The sequence below is a fragment of the Equus przewalskii genome, chromosome 16 (assembly GCF_037783145.1).
Source record: "Equus przewalskii isolate Varuska chromosome 16, EquPr2, whole genome shotgun sequence".
In the NCBI taxonomy this organism is placed as follows: domain Eukaryota; kingdom Metazoa; phylum Chordata; class Mammalia; order Perissodactyla; family Equidae; genus Equus; species Equus przewalskii.
This window is the reverse complement of record NC_091846.1, coordinates 1,822,449-1,841,290: the sequence shown is the minus strand read 5'-3', so window position 1 is coordinate 1,841,290 and position 18,842 is coordinate 1,822,449. Positions and strand designations below refer to the sequence as shown.

Below are 18,842 nucleotides of genomic sequence, written 5' to 3'. Positions count from 1 at the left end.
TTCAAGTGGACTATTTTCAAAATCATTGTCCATTTCTGAAAAGTATTGTTGACACTGTGTGAAAACCACACATGAACATTTTATTCCCATTTTCTTTTTCAGATAGCGATGATCTTCAAAATGAAGACTCTGGAAAATTTTAGGTTCTCTGTAGGAACTACGAAAATTGAAGGAAAAAAAATTTTCAAAAGGAAATTGTTTTGAAAGTATGTTTACAACTAACTGATACTGTTGACAGTTGTTTTTTTCTAAATAATAAAACACTTTAAGAATATTGTATTTATGGTAAAAGGAAACTGGACTAACAATGAGGCCAAAGACTTTTCCTGCCACGACGTATTCTGGAAATAGTCGGCAGCGACTGCAAGAGATTCGAGAGGGGTTAAAGCAGCCGTCCAAGTCTTCCTCTCCAGGCTTGCCCTCGGGACCCAACAGCGACCCTTCCCTGGATGCCAAGGTCCTGGGGAGCAAGGATGCCGCCAGGCAGCAGCAGCAGCTGAGGACCACCCCAAAGTTTGGACCTTATCAGAAAGCTTTGAGAGAAATCAGATATTCCTTGTTGCCTTTTGCTAATGAATCGGGCCCTTCCGCAGCTACAGAAGTAAACCGACAAATGCTGCAGGAACTGGTGAACGCAGGATGTGACCAGGTGGGTACAGCCTCCGCGAGGCTTCCTGCAGGCGGTTACAGTAAGCAGTCCACTTGGAGCACAGCTGAGGCAGCCACGATCGTCTGGCTGCTGCTTGAAGGCTTTGAGTTGGTTCTTAGAGAAGTGTTTCTAGGTTAAAAACTCAAGGCAGTTTAAATGTATCGTTGAAGGATGTTCCGCCTTCTTTCCGAAAGATCTTTTTAGGTGCTTTTCCTTTTCAGGCAAGATCCAGAAATTTCTGAACTCTCCTGAAATTCTGCCACGTGTATTTTCTGTTGTCCTTGTGAAGATGAGCAGGACTTCCACACTTAGCCCTTTCTTCGGGGTTCATTTTGGCTTCTTCTGAGCTGTCATGGGGAGCAGACAGGCTTCCCTCAGCTTGTTTTTGGTTTGTGCTTTTTTTTTTCACTTAGTTAAGGGGAAAGTTGTTTAACATGAATTAGCTATTCTCTGTTTTCTCCTATTTAAAAATACAGTAAATATGCTGTTATGGGAAACGTAACTATATTCAGGAAATGAGAAACACAAGAAAATAAAAAGCTTGAGAAGTCATCAAAATGGTGGCAACACAGTCTAACTTTGCAGTTGCTTAAGAACAAAAGGCACGTTAATGGAGGTGGCACCAATCACACATATAAATACACAACTTAGAGGTACCATACATTTATGACCATAGCTGAGTAAAGTCCAAGTTGAGGGGAAGGACCATATGAAATGGAACCAGTGTCTAACCGAGGTAAAAATGTAATTAGTAGAATGTAACTAGTAAAGGTGTAATTGCCTTGGGGCCAGCCTGGTGGTGCAGTGGTTAAGTTTGCACGTTCCACTTCGGTGGTCTGGGGTTCCCAGGTTTGGATCCCCTACGCACCGCTTGGCACACCATTCTGTGGTAGGCGTCCCACATATAAAGTGGAGGAAGGTGGGCACGGATGTTAGCTCAGGGCCAGTCTTCCTCAGCAAAAAGAGGAGGATTGGTAGCAGATGTTAGCTCAGGGCCAATCTTCCTCAAAAAAAAAAAAAGTAATTGCCTTATAAAGTGACTTCTGAAAGCCAGTGTTTTATTACCATTTGTCATCTTAAAAGTCAAAGTTGCATGAAAATGGAAATAAGCTAGGTATTTTTGCTGCCTTTGAAAATTAGAAAGATTTCATGCTCAAAACACATCAGGATGGCTTTTAGAAGAAAAACTTTTAGTTTCTTAGAAATAACCTAATTACGTACTCCTGTCATCACCATCACAAGAAAAGGCTAACAGCAGAAGCCATCTTGACCCTCTTGTAATTTGTCATCGTAGAACTTAACTAGAGAATTTTCACTTCTCAGATGATGTGTTTGTGAAACTAATCGTGCTATTTTATAGGGCGCTTCTTTGACACTTTGAGATATACTGGGATTGACTTGCATACAGTGAGCCTTAGTAATGTTGAGAGTTGCTTTATAAAGCGCAGGATTATGAGTAATGTGGTGCAGAGTATTTTAGCAGAGGAAGCTGACAGCAGAGGCGTGACCTTTCTCATTGTGAAAATAGGAAGTTAAACATGCTGCCAAGTGCTATCCCCTGACAAACGGAACTTGATGGTTTTGGGAGGAGAAAGGAGCAGTCCTGGGGAAGTAGTGGAGTGAGATTGCAGAGCCTTGCAGCCCAACAGCAAAGCTTCGAATCTTCTGTAAATAGCCCTGCAAACAAAAGAGGAAATCAGAGCCAGGGTGTTCTTCGCAGTTGCGTTTCAGCTGTGATAAAAAGAAACAAGTCAAGCAAATAATCCAGGATACAGGTGGGATCTCATTATGGTGAAATCCATTAGTGATAATTACAATGCAAGAAATAATAAAGCTGGTGCTGTTTCTACTACAGTAAAATACAAATACAGTAAAATTAAGGATCATGACAGCAATAAAGTTCCCATCAACATTTAGTTTATGTTAATTGCTAGCAGAAAGGACTCCATTTACTGTATTTAATGTTCCTGAGATAATTCCTTCAGTTTGGTAGATAGTATTACTTTATAATTTAAAACAGCTCTGCCTTCACGCTTACCCACCAACCTAGACTTTTTTTGGTCTGGGTAGAGGGTGCATTTGCTTTCAGAGAATTCTGGTCAGAAAGTCATCATGTGAACCTGGATAATGTGAGAGAAAAAAGATCAACAGTACCTCTAGAGTTGAGTGTGTTTTGGATAAAGCAGATTTTTAGAATCCCTATGTAATAGGTACAGAGAATTCCTATTGTTGCAGCTTTTTTCTCTGTCTCCTATTGTATTACCTTTTAATTTAGATTCAGCTTTGTTCGCTTGTATTTTGAGTTTGTGCCATTTTTAACCCGGTATTCATCAGAACGGCAGTAAACTCTGTTTTCCCTGGGTGTCACAGGTTCTTGGTGATGAGCACACTTTCGCGTGCAGTGTTCTGTCAGTTGCATGTGCACACATACTTTTTTCCATTTTATTTGGACTAACACTTATTGAGAATATTTATTTCACTGTTTACAAATGAGTTAAACTTTTTATTAAAATAGAATGTAGGCAAGAAAAGTACATGATTCCTAAGCATACAGCTCAGTGATTTTCACCCAGTGAATTATACCATGTAACTAACATGTTTGAGTATACTTTTTTTAAGATTTTTAAAAAATGTTTTTCCTTTTTCTCCCCAAAGCCCCCTGGTACATAGTTGTATATTCTTTGTTGTGGGTCCTTCTAGTTGTGGCATGTGGGACGCTGCCTCAGCGTGGTTTGATGAGCAGTGTCATGTCCGCACCCAGGATTCGAACCAACGAAACACTGGGCCGCCTGCAGCGGAGCACGCGAACTTAACCACTTGGCCCCGGGGCCAGCCCCTTAGTATATTTTTAATTAAAAATAGTTTTTATATTTATAGTTTCAAATGGAAATTTTTGGAAAAAGTAAGAGACTTTTAAGTGTTTTCTGTGTAATGATATGTATATGTCAAATGATACAATGTTCTTAAATCTTTTGCACATAAATTACTAAAGACTTTGGAAATTTTCTATAGGAAAAAACTAGGCCAGTAGCTTAATGTTCCTTAAGAAAGGAGCTGTTCTTTAAATATAAATGTAAGGAATTGGAAAGACACTTTTTTTGTAGAGTCATATTTTGTATCATTGGATACTCTTCTTATTACTAGCATAAGAAATCATTTAAATTTAGCTTTTATCTTCCTTATAAAATTTAGTTTCATTTTTTTTCTTTCAATCTTTATGGCTTCAGGTTCTTCCTCTTTTTCTTCCTGATAGAGTTTTAAAAACCACTAATTTGATCTTGCGGTGATGCGTAACATTTCTGCTTCTCAGAAGCCTGTGACCTGTGTTCTCTCACTGAACTGCAGTGGGTTCACAGGTGGGAGGATGCTGTTGGGGCACACTCACTGCACGCAGGGCTCCTCAGAGGGCGCCTGGATGGACGGACCGCCTGGGGGCCTGTGGGCCTGTGGGAGGGAGGATGTGATTCAGTAGCTCCCAGGGGGTGCCCATGGCTCCTGGACCCCTTAGAATAGCAAAGCACTTTATCGAGTAGTGTGTCCTGGAAGACAGCTGAGGTGAGAAATGTCTTTCCGACGTGAGAAGTAGGAACTGCTTTTGCTCCCCTTGAGCAACGGGCATATGCCTTTTCTCTGTGGACAGCCTGTCCGCACCTCTGCAGAGCCTCCCTCGTAGCTGCATTCCCCTCGTCCTGAATTTCTGTCTTCGTATAATTTTCCTAAGCCTGATTTAATCCAGCTTTTTTCTCACTTTATTGTATGGGTTTAAGTGATTTAAATTTTTAATGGAATGAGGGTAGGAATAAATGTAAACAAACAAATTGACTTATTACGCCAAATTCCGCATAAGAAAAAAAGCCAGTGGTCAGGATGTGTGTTCAGATGGCTTCCTGAGAATAACGATCAGGGGCTATCTGGCTCCTAGGAAAAGGGAGGGAATTCTTTGCATTCTTAAGCCAAACAGTGCAGAAGAATCAAGTTTCTTAACCCATCTCGTAAGTTATTTCTCCGTGCAAGTCCTTTTGCAGAGGGGCGAGGCCCGCTGGGGATGCGGCCTTCACAGAGGAGTGATGCCAGGTGTTTGCAGCGGCCTCGTTTGCGTGCCTTACACCCATCATCTCATGGAAACTAGACTGCAGTCATTTGACATGGACCCCAGTTGTTCTCACAGTGTTTTAGAGGAAACGACAGGTTTGGGGGGCGAAGCAGGAGACTCGAGCTCCCCCCAGTCCCCTTTATTGACCTTGTATCTCCAGCAAGTGTTGGTTAGACATGCTTGTTACACACACTTGAGAGGAAAGGCTAGAGTGCTCCCATAGTGTGGCCGGCCGTTCAGAGCTGTCCTCCAGTGCGTGTTGATTGCTGGCCTCATTGCACGGCTGCTGCCATCCTCATGGGGGTTTCTCCTCTGTGACTTCTTCCTCTCCTTTCCCTCATGTCGGGTGAAGCACCTGTCCCCTCTCCTCTCCCTTCCACGGGCAGCACTTGCTCAGCCCCTCCCAGGCTCCTGCCCCCTCACACACCCACGCCAGCCTGCCCCTCCGGGCCCTCTGCAGCCTGCCCGGCTATCCTCCTCTCCAGGGGAGCCCCCTTGCTTCTCATGGCACTCTATGCCTCAGACCTGTGGCATGGCCTTCTGCCAGACACACTTCCCACTTGCTTATTTTGGGGCTCTTTTGACATATCATTGTATTGGCTGGCAGTATTGTCTCCCATCTTCCCTTGTCTGGATTCGGGCATCTGTTATGGTTCAACTCGAATTTTTTTTTATCTCAGGATCTTCCTGATTCTTCCACCTGGATATGAGCTATTCCTATTCAAACTTCTATAGTCATTTATTTCTAACCCATAGGACACTTGATGCATACGCAGGACTTGTGCTGGCTGTTGTGCTCTTGTCGTACTTCCCCCATTGTGCACAGCTCCTCTTGATGCCTGGATCTGTGAGCGCATCCCTGTTTGCCCAGAAGGCTGCTTATCCGGGCATGTGCTCAGTCAGTATTGGCTGAAGTGGTGATAGATGCAAAACGAAAGCTTTTCAGAGACAATCCCATGTGCTAATCCACGCAGAAACCCTCACCTAAACTGTCAGACAGTGGAATAGACAGGAACACGGCTTTGCCTCAGCGTGTTTATTTTGTTTAGCTATAACCATACGCATCATCAGGAAAGCTCTAGAGAAAGACCTAGAGAAAAAATGTTAAACTGCTGTTCCTTTATCTTGGTGACAAGATCCCGCCTGAGGATTCTTTCACTGTAATAATGTAGGTAATGAAAAAGATAGAAGGAATTTAGATAGCATGTACATTTCCTCCTTCTCCCTTCCTCTGAAAGGAAACTACTTTTAGTGTTACTGAACACCCAGTACCACCCTGAAAAATTAATAAGAGGAGAAAGAAAAAAGAAACACTTAAGTTCAGGAATGTCAGTAATGAAACAGGAAATTGTAGCACAATGACTTTTGGGTGTAGCACTTCCTTGCCTTCCCCCCCCCTTTTTTTTTTACTTTCAAATTAAATTTGGCCCTGCCAAAAGGTACACTGTCTACTTTTTAAAGTAGCTTTAAAATTATTTCAACAAGACACACACAGATCACACCTTTGTGTCATACTCCCAAACAGGCTTCCCCTATTAAAGCAGTATGTGTTCATTGTATATGTTTAGAAAAGTATAAAAAGAAAATTAAAAGTGCCTATAAGTCTATCAGCCCAGATATGACCACTCTGATCATTTGGTATAAAAGTGGCCAAATTTTTTTCTAATCAAAGGAAATTAAAGCAAGTGAGGAAGGATGTACCAAGGGTGACAGGTGGAAAAAGATCAATCACAAATATACAATATGATCCCAATTCTTCTCTTACAAAAAACATATGTGTGTGACCTAGCCCTCCTCCCTTTGCTTATCTCTGTTGCCAAGCCTGTAGTTCTGTTTGGGAGTGTGTCCTCCGTCTGTCCGCTTCTCACTTTCCCACCACCAGGCCTCCACCTTCGTTCACCAGGATGGCAGTGTCTCCTGACTCTCCTCCTGCCCCTTCTCCCCCTCTGTCCCCTGCACAGGACCCTCTGAGTGATCATTCTAAAAAGGAAAAGAGGCTGTCATTTCCCTTCTGGAAGCCTTTCCTTCTGTACCTGGGGTGCAGTTCCTGCCCTGGTAGCAGGGCCCATGTCCTTGGGGCCCACATCTTTGCCTCAGGAGGTGCTCTGGCCCTGCCAGCTTTGCTGCCTCTCCTCGGCTGGATCACGCCCGCTCCTCCTCGGAGGCTTGTCTTAGATCATTGATTCAGAAAGCCTCTTCTGACCCCCAGTCTAGAGCAGATCTGCTCTCTTTTGTCCTCTCTCATTATTTACTGTAATTTCCCTTCAGAGCATTTATCAGAATTTGTTACTATTTAGTTGTGTATTTTGTTTAATATCCATCTCTCCCTTTAGATTTTAAGCCCCATGAAGCAGTGGCTTTGTTCTAGTCAGCATCCTCTAGGACCTAGAACTGTGCAAACTCTCAAAAATATCTGATGAATAAGGGAAGGGATGAACATTTCATTATAAACATTTCATTTTTAATGTCTGTGTTGTATTTCACTGTTCAAATAGGTTTTCCATAATTTGTTGTAAATAACTGGTGTTAACAGGTAAACTGAGGCATATTAAAAATTGTAGGAGTTTATTTAAGAAAAAACCTATTTGAATCAGGCAGCACCAAGCTGAAAGTGGTGAGGAGCTTGGGAAAGACTTAGAAAAGAGGCAGAAGCCAAGCAAGGGAGCCGTTGGACTGGCTCCAGCTGAAGCAGTTGCCTTCTTTGGGAAAACCTAGGTGTCTCTGATGGTTTGTCCTTAGGTTTTGATTTCTTAACCTTGAGGCATCTCAGGCTTGGGTTTAGGTTTGCTTCTCTTGGCTGCTAAGGCACTGGAGCTCTCTCAGTCTGATGGCCTCCTTGTTTAATTAGTTTCACACTGGCAATGAACATCCTTTTACATAAATCTTCATGGATATCACTGATTTCCTTAGAATAAATTTAGAAATGGAATTACTAGGGCAAATGATAAGAGCATTTTTACAGTTTTTATTTGCATCGCCAGGTTTCTTTTTAAAAATTATTAAATTGCAATTATATTTCCAACCCTGCCAACAATGAATACTATTGCTACTACTACAAAAAACCAATAAAAAACAACTGTCAGTGTAATAGTTTGTTCTGTATTCTTAATTGTGGCAATAGGTATATGATGATAAAAAGAAAGGGGTAAGCAGAAAACTATCACATTGTGAGGAGGGCTCTTACCAAGTGTCTGATATTGGATACTTTCCCTATTAAAATGGGATGCAAAGTCTAGTACATTAAGATTAACGTACGTCTTTTCTCTCCCCCCTGAGTAACTTACATTTGTGCCTGGTATAAGTCGTAGGTTGACACAGGAATCTGCAGTCCTGGTGGACTTGCAAGAGAGAGCTGGTAGTTGGCAGACAAGTAGACAAGGCCGGCTCCCTGGGGAGAAGGACGAGTCCTAAGAACCCTAGGAGGGGCACCATCTGGACTTCAGCTGGGTTGCTGTAGTGCAGTGCTCTGTGCGCAGAGCAGAGCTTCCTGGCTGCTGTTTAGAACAATGAGCTACAGGTTTGTTGAGGGGTTGTGTCCCACGGCCCTTGGGAGCTGGATCCTGGCCTCTACTTTGAGCAACCTTCTCCCTTTATCCCAGTCTGCAGTACAAATATTAGCATTTTCTATGTGTGCCATGATGTGAAAAATGCTGGGGATCACAAATATCACTTACTTAACACCTGTTAGGTCCCACGGAGCAGTTTCCTAACTAGAAGATTGTTTACTCTTACACGGTTGTGGACCGTTTGATGGCTCATTCCATGCCAGTCTGTGATTCATGGTTATTTAATGTGTTCCATAGCGAGTGCTGCATTCAGGCAGACAGTAATGGTGCTGTAGAAGGACTTGCCATTAGTATTTGGTCCTCCTTTTCCCTGTTCTCAGTGGTTTTCCAACCTGGGGAATGTTGAAAAATTGCCGTTGCCAGCCCCAGCCCCAGAGATTGAGTTCATTTGGTGAGGAGTGGGCCCTGGGTACAAGCCCTTCTGAGCGGGCAGCCAGGGTCGAGAGTCCTTGCTGCCCAGAACCTCGGCTCTGCGTCTCACTTGGTCCGTGGGGTCCTGGGAGAGTGGCTCTAGGTTCTAAGTCTTGTGTTTGCACGCAGCCTGTTTTGGGGCTTCTTCTTAAACTCTTTCTGTCATTGCCGACCCATTTATGGATGTAAAGAGAAGGGGAAAAAACCCAACAAGGAAATTGAAATTTCTAATGTCTGTTAACAATAATCTCTTTTAGAACTATTTTTAATAGAATTACTATGAATTTCAAACTTAACCAAAAAAAGCCACATCCATTATTGTAGTTACTACCCAGCTTCTCTTTATTTTCTTATTAAAATTCAGTTACCAGAAGTTTGTAGTTCTCAAGTTTAAAGCAAAATGCATTTACCATGCAATTTTTATATACTAGGTTTTATCTATCTTGGATTTCTTTATTTTCCTTAGTAATATCTTTGGAAGGGAAATGTTTTTCATAATTATATTTTTCCAATTTGTAATTTATATAATTGACTTATTTTTAAGTGTAACAATTTGAGTTTTTATAAGTGTTCTTGCTATCTTTCCTAGTTATTCCCATAACTCTATAGGAAGTTTCCCGTCCTCCCATGTCCTCACCGTTACCCCCAGCATCTAGCATTGCCCTGGATAAATAATGAATGCTCAACAGGTATCTCCAGGTGTTTAAGAGTCATACAGACTCTGTATTTAATTCTGACTGAGCTCACTCTGAGTATGATTTGGGAATTGAGATAAGCTGCTGGTAACAGATCCTCAGCTACAGAGCTTAATACCCATAGGTGGAATAAAAAGGAAGGCTGGGGTTAGCAGGACATGGCCGGCATGGTGGTTCTCTAGTGTCGTCAAGGATTCAAGCTCCTCCTCTCTTTCTGCTCTGCCATCCTTAATAAGAGGCTTCGGTCTTCAAGTACACCAGTTGGCCCGTCTCCAGTCAACATTCCACATAAGAAGCAGGGCAGGAGCAGCGTAAACGGGCTGCTCTCACTCTAGCTCTTTCTTAAGGAGCTTTCTCCAACACCTCACTGGCCAGAACCTGGTCCCTTGGTCACAAGAGGTAAAGCAGCCTTGGAAATGTGTATGTTAGCTGGGCATATGGCTGCCCCTAACACAGTCAGGCTTCTCTTAGTAAGGTAGAAAGGGAAGGAAACCAGAATACAGCCAGGTGTTGTACTGGCTGTCACCATGGGCTCACAACTTAACTTTCAAAACTAATGATTCTTTATCTATGTGCTTGGGATAATAAGTACTCCTGCCTCATGGGCTGTCCTGCAAACCAGAAAGAATGTTGTAAAGTGCCTGGCACATGGTAGGCATGGAAGGGATGGTGGCTAAACCACAGTGCTGTGTGTTATCAGTCTTGAAAATTCGTAAAGTGGCTGGAGAGCTGGGTTTTGGGTGCTTTCTTATGAGACTGTCCCCCTCTTTCCAGCCTTGGTGCTGCAGGCCCTCGCTCCCCCAGTGATCACATGGAGGAGATGTGCTCTAACCTGTGGAACGCGTGTGCCCTTGTGGTTTTGATATGTATTTGGCTGGTTATGACATTAGAAGAATTATTAATCATGTAGCAGAAATAAAGGTTGTTTTGTACAAAAGTAAATGATTAACAGTGACAAAATTTCCCCAGCCAGCAAGTAAACACTCCACGTAGATCTGAAGCAACTTCATTTGATTTATAAAAGCTTTTATTCAGCAGAGAGCCATTGTAACTCTAGTGGCATTGGGCATCTAGGAGGCCCAAGAATGTGGTTGAGCCTAGGGGAGCAAGTCAGCTCTGTGCCAGCTGCCAGCCTGGAGGCCCTTGGAGGAGGCTTCCGGACAGCGCCTGTGTCTCTGTCACCTCCTCTTTCTGCCTCCACACCAAATGGCTTCATTTTACTCTGCCGTTTTGGTGTTCCCATTATTTTTCTGGTGTTTTCTATTGGAAATGTTAGCATAAGAGGCCCCAATCTGTAGCTGGGGATCTATCAATAAATTCTGATGTCCTTGTTTCCCATCAGCCATCTTTGCGTCTCTCCCTTTTAGGGCAAGATTTCTGAGATCCCCAGTACACGGGAGACTCAAGTCAGCAGACTCAGCCTACCCTTCTTTCAGGATTTCATTGGTAGTTTCAGAAATCTCTCCTACAACAGGAAGGTGTGTGCTGTCTCTGTCTCTCCCTTTCCCTCTCTTTCTATCTCTCTCAAGAAAGGCTGGGAGAAATTCCTAAAACATGGTTGAGACCTCTATCTTAGACTTGTCTCTGACTGTAGTCTCTACTTCAGTCATCATACTGATGTGTAGTTTCCCCAATACCTGCTATTTTTTTCTCCTAAGTAGCTTTCAAATCTGTCTTTGCAATGCTGACACCTCACTTTACACCTGCATTCTTCTAAGCAGTCTCCCTGGCCCAGTATTTCTGCCAGTGAACTCGTCCCAGAGCACGACAATCAGCCACTCCCTTGGTAACCACTGCCCTCCTCGTCCTCCCATCTGATCTCTGCTTACTTATCAAACTTCATTATTTCTCTCATTACCAGTCGCTGCAGCCTGCCTGCTCCAGCGTGTCTGCCTCTTGACACACCAACTGCCACCAAGCCATGTAACTTTCTCCCACACTGGCTTTTATTCATGCTGTTTACCCCACCTGGAATGCACTCCCCTCTAGCCCGGCCATATTCCACCCACTCAAGTCCCACTTCGTCCATGATTCATCCTTGTGGCCTTCTCTGGCTGTTCATTCCAGCACAGGCTGAGTTCTCCCCTTTCTGAATTCCTGTTTTTATCAGTCCGATCCAGGCAACCAGAGTAGGTCTACACAGGGCCTTAGGAATTGCCTAACCCCCCCAGCTCTTTTCGCAGTTGAATTAACTGAGACACAGAGAGATGATGTGGTCAGTTCAAGGCTGTACAGCAAGTAGGGGGCAAAACTGAAGCTAGAACGTTCTCGTTCTCCCCATGAGACTTGAAATAGAGAAAGAACTGCCCTTCCCATTTATGAAAATAAGATATTTTCATATAGTAAAATTCACCATTGACCAACTACCCAGAGATGATCACTGTTATTTGCCATGTATATATTTCTTTTTGTGTTTTGATTTTATTTTGGAAAAAATTTTAAAGTAAAACAACAGAGTGCAACCCCGCCAGCGGGCTTCAGCAGTGGTCACCGTTCTTCCTTTCTTGTTGCATCTCTCTCTCTCAAGTATTTTTTAAAATAAATATTTAATTGAAGTATACTATCTAGGATATTTTAAAAACAAATACCAGGCATCATATCATTTATCACCCATTCATACTTAAAAATTTCTCTAAAAGACAAGACAAAAAGATAAATACAAAAGACAAAGTAAAAACATAATCACAGTGCTGTTGTCGCATTCAACAAAACATATGTTTGATTTTAACAATTTCTATGACTACTTGGTTAACCTTTTGCAACTACTTACTGTATAAGCGAACTTATTTTTTGAGCTATTACTATGTGAATATCACTTAATCCTCCCAACTAGCCTATGAAGAAGGTTCTATCATTGTCAACATTTTACTGATGAAAAAATCAGATCATAGTTAACTTACACAAGGTAAATAATGTAGCTTCTAAGTAGTAGGACTAATAATCAAATCCAGATCTGGCTGTTTCTCGTTTTGTATCCTGAATTCTTTCCCCTCAACATTTATATAGAGAGCATTTCTTCATATTCATAAAAACATTACAGGCATATCTCATTTTATTGCACTTTGCTTTATTGCTCTTTGCAGATACTGTATTTCTCACAAATTAAAGGTTTGTGACAACCCTGCGTTGAGCAAGTCTTATTGGCACCATTTTAAAAAATTATTTTATTTTATTGAGGTCATAATAGTTTATAACATTGCGAAATTTTAGTTGTACATTATTATTTGTCCATCACCATATAAATGTGCCCCTTTACCCCTTATGCCCACTCCCTAATCCACTTCCCCTCTGGTAACTACTCTATTGTCTTTGTGTGTTTGTTTATCTTCCACATATGAGTGAAATCATACGGTGTTTGTCTTTCTCTGTCTGGCTTATTTCACTTAACATCATACCCTCAAGGTCCATCTATGTTGTTGCAAATGGGACAATTTTGTCTTTTTTTATGTCTGAGTAGTAAGCCATTGTATATATATACCACATGTTCTTTATCCATTCATCAGTCGATGGGCATTTGGTTTGCTTCTCTGTCCTGGCTATGGTGAATGCTGCTGCCATGAGCATAGGGGTGCATAAGTCTCTTTGAATTGTTGATTTCAAGTTCTTTGGATAAATACCCAGTAGTGGGATAGCTGGGTCGTATGGTGTTTCTATTTGTAATTTTTTGAGAAATCTCCATACTGTTTTCCATAGTGGCTGCACCGGTTTGCATTCCCACCAGCAGTGTATGAGGCTTCCCTTCTCTCCACATCCTCTCCAACATTTGTTATTTTTTGTCTTTGTGATTATAGCTATTCTAGCAGGTGTAAGGTGATATCTCGTTGTATTTTTGATTTGCATTTCCCTGACGATTAGTGATGTTGAACATCTTTTCCTGTGCCTGTTGGCCATCTGTATATCTTCCTTGGAAACATCTGTTCATATCCTCTGCCTATTTTTTGAATGAGTTGTTTGCTTTTTTGTTGTTGAGTTGTTTGAGTTGTTTATATATTTTGGAGATTAACCCCTTGTTGGATATATGATTTGCAAATTTTTTCTCCCAGTTGGTGGCTTGTCTTTTCGTTTTGTTCCTGGTTTTCTTTGCCTTGCAGAACCTCTTTAGTCTGATGAAGTCCCATTTGTTTATTTTTTTCTTTTGTTTCTCTTGCCTGAGTAGACATGGCATTTAAAAAGATTCTTCTAAAACCTATGTCAGAGTGTACTGCCTATATTTTCTTCTAGGAGTTTTATGGTTTCATGTCTTACCTTCAAGTCTTCAATCCATTTTGAGTTAATTTTTGTGTATGGCGAAAGTTAATGATCTACTTTCATTCTTTTGCATGTGGCTGTCCAGTTTTCCCAAAACCATTTATTGAAGAGACTTTCCTTTATCCATTGTATGTTCTTGGCTCCTTTGTCCAAGATTAGCTGTCTGTAGATGTGTGGCTTTATTTATGGGTTTTCAGTTCTGTTCCATTGATCTGTGTGTCTGTCTGTTTTTGGTCCACTACCACGCTGTTTTGATTATTGTAGCTTTGTAGTACATTTTGAAGTCAGGGATTGTGATGCCTCTAGCTTTGTTCTTTTTTCTCAGGATTGCTTTAGCTATTCAAGGTCTTTTGTTGCCCCATATGAATTTTAGGATTCTTTGTTCTATTTCCATGAAGAATGTAATTGGGATTATGATTGGGACTGACTGAATCTGTAGATTGCTTTAGGTAGTATGGACATTTTAACTATGTTTATTCTTCCAATCTATGTGCATGGAATGTCTTTCCATTTCTTATGTCATCATTGATTTCTTTCAATAATGTCTTATGTTTTCAGTGTATAGGTCTTTCGTCTCCTTGGTTAATTTATCCTAGACATTTTGTTCTTTTTGTTGTGACTGTAAATGGGGTTGTATTCTTGAGTTCTCTTTCTGTTACTTCATTATCAGAGTGTAGAAATGCAACCGATTTTTCTAAGTTGATTTTGTACCCTGCAATTTTGCTGTAGTTGTTGGTTATTTCTAATAGTTTTCCAGTGGATTCTTTGGGGTTTCCTATATGTAAAATCATGTCATCTGCCAACAGTGAGAGTTTCACTTCCTCCTTGCCAATTTGAATACTTTTTCTTTCTTTTTCTTGCCTAATTGCTCTGGTCAAAATCTTCAGTACTATATTGAATAAGAGTGGTGAGAGTGGGCATCCTTGTCTTGTTCCTGTTCTCAGAGGGATAGCTTTCAGTTTTTCCCTGTTAAGTATGATCTTAGCTGTGGGTTTGTCATATATGGCCTTAATTATGTTGAGTCACTTTTCTTCTATAGCCATTTTATTGAGAGTTTTTACCATAAATGGATGTTGGATCTTGTCAAATGCTTTCTCTGCATCTACTAAGATGATCATGTGGTTTTTACTCCATTTTGTTAATGTGGTGTATCACACTGATTGATTTCCAGATGTTGAACCATCCCTGTGTCCCTGGTATAAATCCCACTTGATCATGGTGTATGATCCTTTTAATGTATTGCTGTATTTGGTTTGCCAATATTTTATTGAGGATTTTTGTATCTGTGTTCATCAGGGATATTGGTCTGTAATTTTCCTTCTTTGCATTGTCCTTGTCTGGCTTTGGGATCAGGGTGATGTTGGCCTCGTAAAATGTGTTAGGAAGTATTCTGTCTTCTTTAGTTTTTTTGGAGTAGTTTGAGGAGGATAGGTATTAAATCTTCTTTGAATGTTTGGTAGAATTCTCCAGAGAAGCCATATGGTCCTAGACTTTTATTTTTTGGGTCGTTTTGGATTACTGTTTCAATCTTTTTACTTGTGATTAGTCTATGCAGATTCTCTATTTCTTTTTTATTCAGTTTTCGGAAGTTGTATGAGTCTAAGAATTTATCCATTTCTTCCAGGTTGTCCAATTTGTTGGCATATAGTTTTTCATAATATTCTCTTATAATCATTTGTATTTCTGTGGTATCTGTTGTACTTTCTCATCTTTGATTTCTAATTTTATTTATTTGAGCCTTCTCTCTTTTTTTCTTGGTGAGTCTGGCTAAGGGTTTGTCAGTTTTGTTTATCTTCTCAAAGAACCAGCTCTTAGTTTCATTGATCCTTTCTCTTGTTTTTATGACTTCAATTTCATTTGTTTCTGCTCTAATTTTTATTGCTTCTCTCCTTCTGCTCACTTTGAGCTTTGTTTGTTCTTCTTTTTCTAGTTCTGTTAGGTGTAGTTTCAGATTGCTTATTTGAGACTTTTCTTGTTTGTTAAGGTGAGCCTGTATTGCTATAGATTTTCCTCTTTGGACCATTTTTGCTGCATCCCATATGAGTTGGTCTGTTGTTTTCATTTTCATTTATCTCCAGGTATTTTTTTATGTTTCCTTTGACTTCTTCAATGATCCATTAGTTGTTCAGTAGCATTTTGTTTTGTCTCCACATATTTGTCACTTTCCTAGCTTTTTTCTTGTAGTTGATTTCTAGTTTCATAGCATTGTAGGTGGAAAAGACGCTTGTTATGATTCCAGTCGTCTTGAATTTATTGAGGGTTGCCTTGTTCCAAACATAGGATCTGTCTTTGACAATGTTCCATGTTCGCTTGAGAAGAATGTGTATTCTGCTGGTTTTGGATGGAGTGTTCTATATATATCTATTAAGTCCATCTTGTCTAGTTTTTCATTTAATTCCACTATTTCCTTGTTGACTTTCTGTCTGGGAGATCTATGCATTGATGTAACTGAGGCGTTAAGGTCCCCTACTATTATTATGGTGATGTTGATATTTCCTTTTAGGTTTGTTAATAGTTGCTTTATGTACTTTGGCGCTCCTCTGTTAGATCCATATATATTTATAAGTGTTATCTCCTCTTGGTGGAGTGTTGCTTTCATTATTATACACTGGCCCTCTTTGTCTCTCATTGACTTTTTTATCTTGAAGTCTACTTTGTCTGATATAAGTAGGGCAAACCTGCTTTCTTTTGTTTGCCATTAGCTTGGAGTATCGTCTTCCATCCCTTCACCCTGTGCCTTTAGAGCTGAGATGTGTATCCTGGAGTCAGTATATTGTTGGGTCTTGGTTTCTAATCTATCTGGCCACTCTGTGTCTTTTGATTGGAGAATTCAATCCATTTACATTTAGAGTGATTATTGATGTATGCGGACTTAAGGCTGCCATTTTATCACTCATTTTCCACTTGTTCTGTATTTCCCTTGTTGTTCATCCTGTGTATTTCAGACTGCCAGTTCAGTTTGGTGGTTCTCTGTGATGGTTTCCTCAGTAGTTATCATTTGTGTCTCTGTTCTGATTTTTTGTGTAGTGGTTATCGTGAGGTTTGTATAAAAGATCTCATGGATGAGGTAGTCCATTTTCTGATATCCTTTTATTTCCATTAGCCTAAGCAGGTTACATCTTCTTCCCCATCTAAGTTATTGTTGTCACAACTTATCCCGTTTTGTGTTGTGAGTTTGTGGTTAAAATGAAGTGATTATAGTTGTTTTTGATGTTTTCCTTCCCTTTATCTTTAATGTTATAATTAAGTGTTTGCTAATCTGTTCTGATAGAGAACTGTACTTTTCTGATTTTGTCTGCCTATTTATTTCCTTGCTCAGAGCTTTGTAACCCCCCCCTTTTTTTTTTTCCCCAAGTATGGGGGCCTTCTTGATCATTTCTTGTAGGGGGTTCTTGTGGTAATGAACTCCCTCAGCTTTTGTTTATCTGGGAAAGTTTTTATTTCTTCATCATATCTGAGGGAAAGTTTTGCTGGATAAAGTATTCTTGGCTGAACGTTTTTGTCTTTCAGAATTTTAAATATATCATTCCACTCTCTACTAGCTTGTAAGGTTTCTGCTGAGAAATCCACTGAAAGCTTGATAGGGGTTTCTTTGTAGGTTATTTTCTTCTGCCTTGCTGCCCTTAATATTTTTTCTTTGTCATTGACTTTTGTGAGTTTTACTAATATATGCCTTGGAGCAGGTCTTTTTACATTGATGTAATAAGAAGTTCTGTTGACTTTATGTACTCATAAGTCCAGTTACTTCCCCAGTTTTGGGAAGTTCTCAATTATTATTTCTTTGAACAAGCTCTCTGCTCCTTTCTCCCTCTCTTCTCCCTCTAGAATACCTATAATCCTTATGTTGCATCTTCTAATTGAGTCAGATATTTCTTGGAGAATTTCTTCATTTATTTTCAGTCTTATTTCTCTCTCCTCCTCCATCTGAAGCATTTCCATATTTCTGTCCTCCAAATTGCTACTTCTGTCCTCCATAATATTAGCTCTGTTATTTAAGGACTCCAGATTTTTCTTTATCTCATTCATTGTGTTTTTCATCTCCAACATTTCTGATTGTTTTTTCTTTGTAGTTTCAATTTCTTTTGTGAAGAATTCCCTCTGTTCATTAATTTTATTCCTGATTTCATTGAACTGTCTGAGTTTTCTTATAACTTGTTTTTTTATGATAGCTATTTTGAATTCTGGGTCGTTTAGATTGTACATTTCTGTGCCTTCAGGATTCATTTTGGGTGCTTGTCATTTTCCTTTTGGTCTGGAGTGTTAATATATCTCTTCATACTATTTGATGGGGGGGATTTGTGCCATGGCATAGTGGTAGTTTCTGGTTGCAGATTCCACCTGCTGTCATTGGGGAGAGAGGTGAGGGGACAGGAGCTGTGTATTCTGAGCCTGCCATAATACCTGGCTGCTGTGCGTGGAGCCTTGGAAACTATGCTGATGGAGCCCATCTGCCTTTGCCTGCTGGCAGCCACTGCTTCACACACATATGTGCCTGTGCTCTGGTAGGGGTCCCTTGCTCTGGCCGACTGGCCAAGCTGGTGTGCAAGGCTGGTGGATGGGCACTTTCTTTTGCATGCACAATCCCAGAGGCACTCCCACTCTGCACTTGCTCTCTGCCCTCCTGGGCTGCTCAGCTTGGTGAATATGCCCCCTGCAATTGCTTTGCCTCCTTGGTGTGGAGCTTTCCCATTGGCTGGGAGGCAACTCAGGTAGTGAAGGTGTTCCCACGGAGGACTGCCCTTCTCCCTCCAAGAGCCTCATTCAGTCCCATACCCTAGGTTGCTGCCATTGGGGGAGGGAGAGGAGACCCCCTTACCTCCTTCCACTGCCTCTCAGAGGCTCCAGCACCTCCACCCTCAGACATATGACTGCATGGGTCTCTCAGATATCTATGGTATTGTGTGAATGTCCTCTGTTGGTTTATGAGTGTTTTTTTCATTATATCTTAGTGGGGTAGTCTAAGGGAAGAGCTCACTCCACCACAGTGCTGACATCACTCTATTGGCATCATTTTTCCAACAGCATTTGCTCACTTAATGTCTCTGTGTCACATTTTGGAAATTCTAAGAATATTTCAAATCTTTTCATTATTATTATATTTGTTATGGTGATCTGTGATAGTGATCTTTGATGTTACTATTGTAATTTTGGGGGGACACTATGAACCACACCCATATAAG

The 18,842-nt window shown here is 40.8% G+C and overlaps 1 protein-coding gene across 6 annotated transcripts in view; it reads left to right on the top strand.

Annotated features, from left to right (window-relative positions):
• Nucleotides 1–18,842, top strand: part of LATS2 (large tumor suppressor kinase 2) — a 97,429-nt gene that overhangs the window by 13,168 nt on the left and 65,419 nt on the right. For 4 of the 6 annotated variants that reach the window (XM_070577849.1, XM_070577847.1, XM_070577850.1 and 1 more), the window contains one exon: nt 103–649. The exons of the other annotated variants lie outside the window; for them this stretch is intronic. In XM_070577849.1, the coding sequence (XP_070433950.1) occupies nt 308–649 (342 nt within the window). In that variant the 5' untranslated portion in view covers nt 103–307. The remainder of the gene's footprint in view (nt 1–102; nt 650–18,842) is intronic. 6 annotated transcript variants of the gene reach the window in all.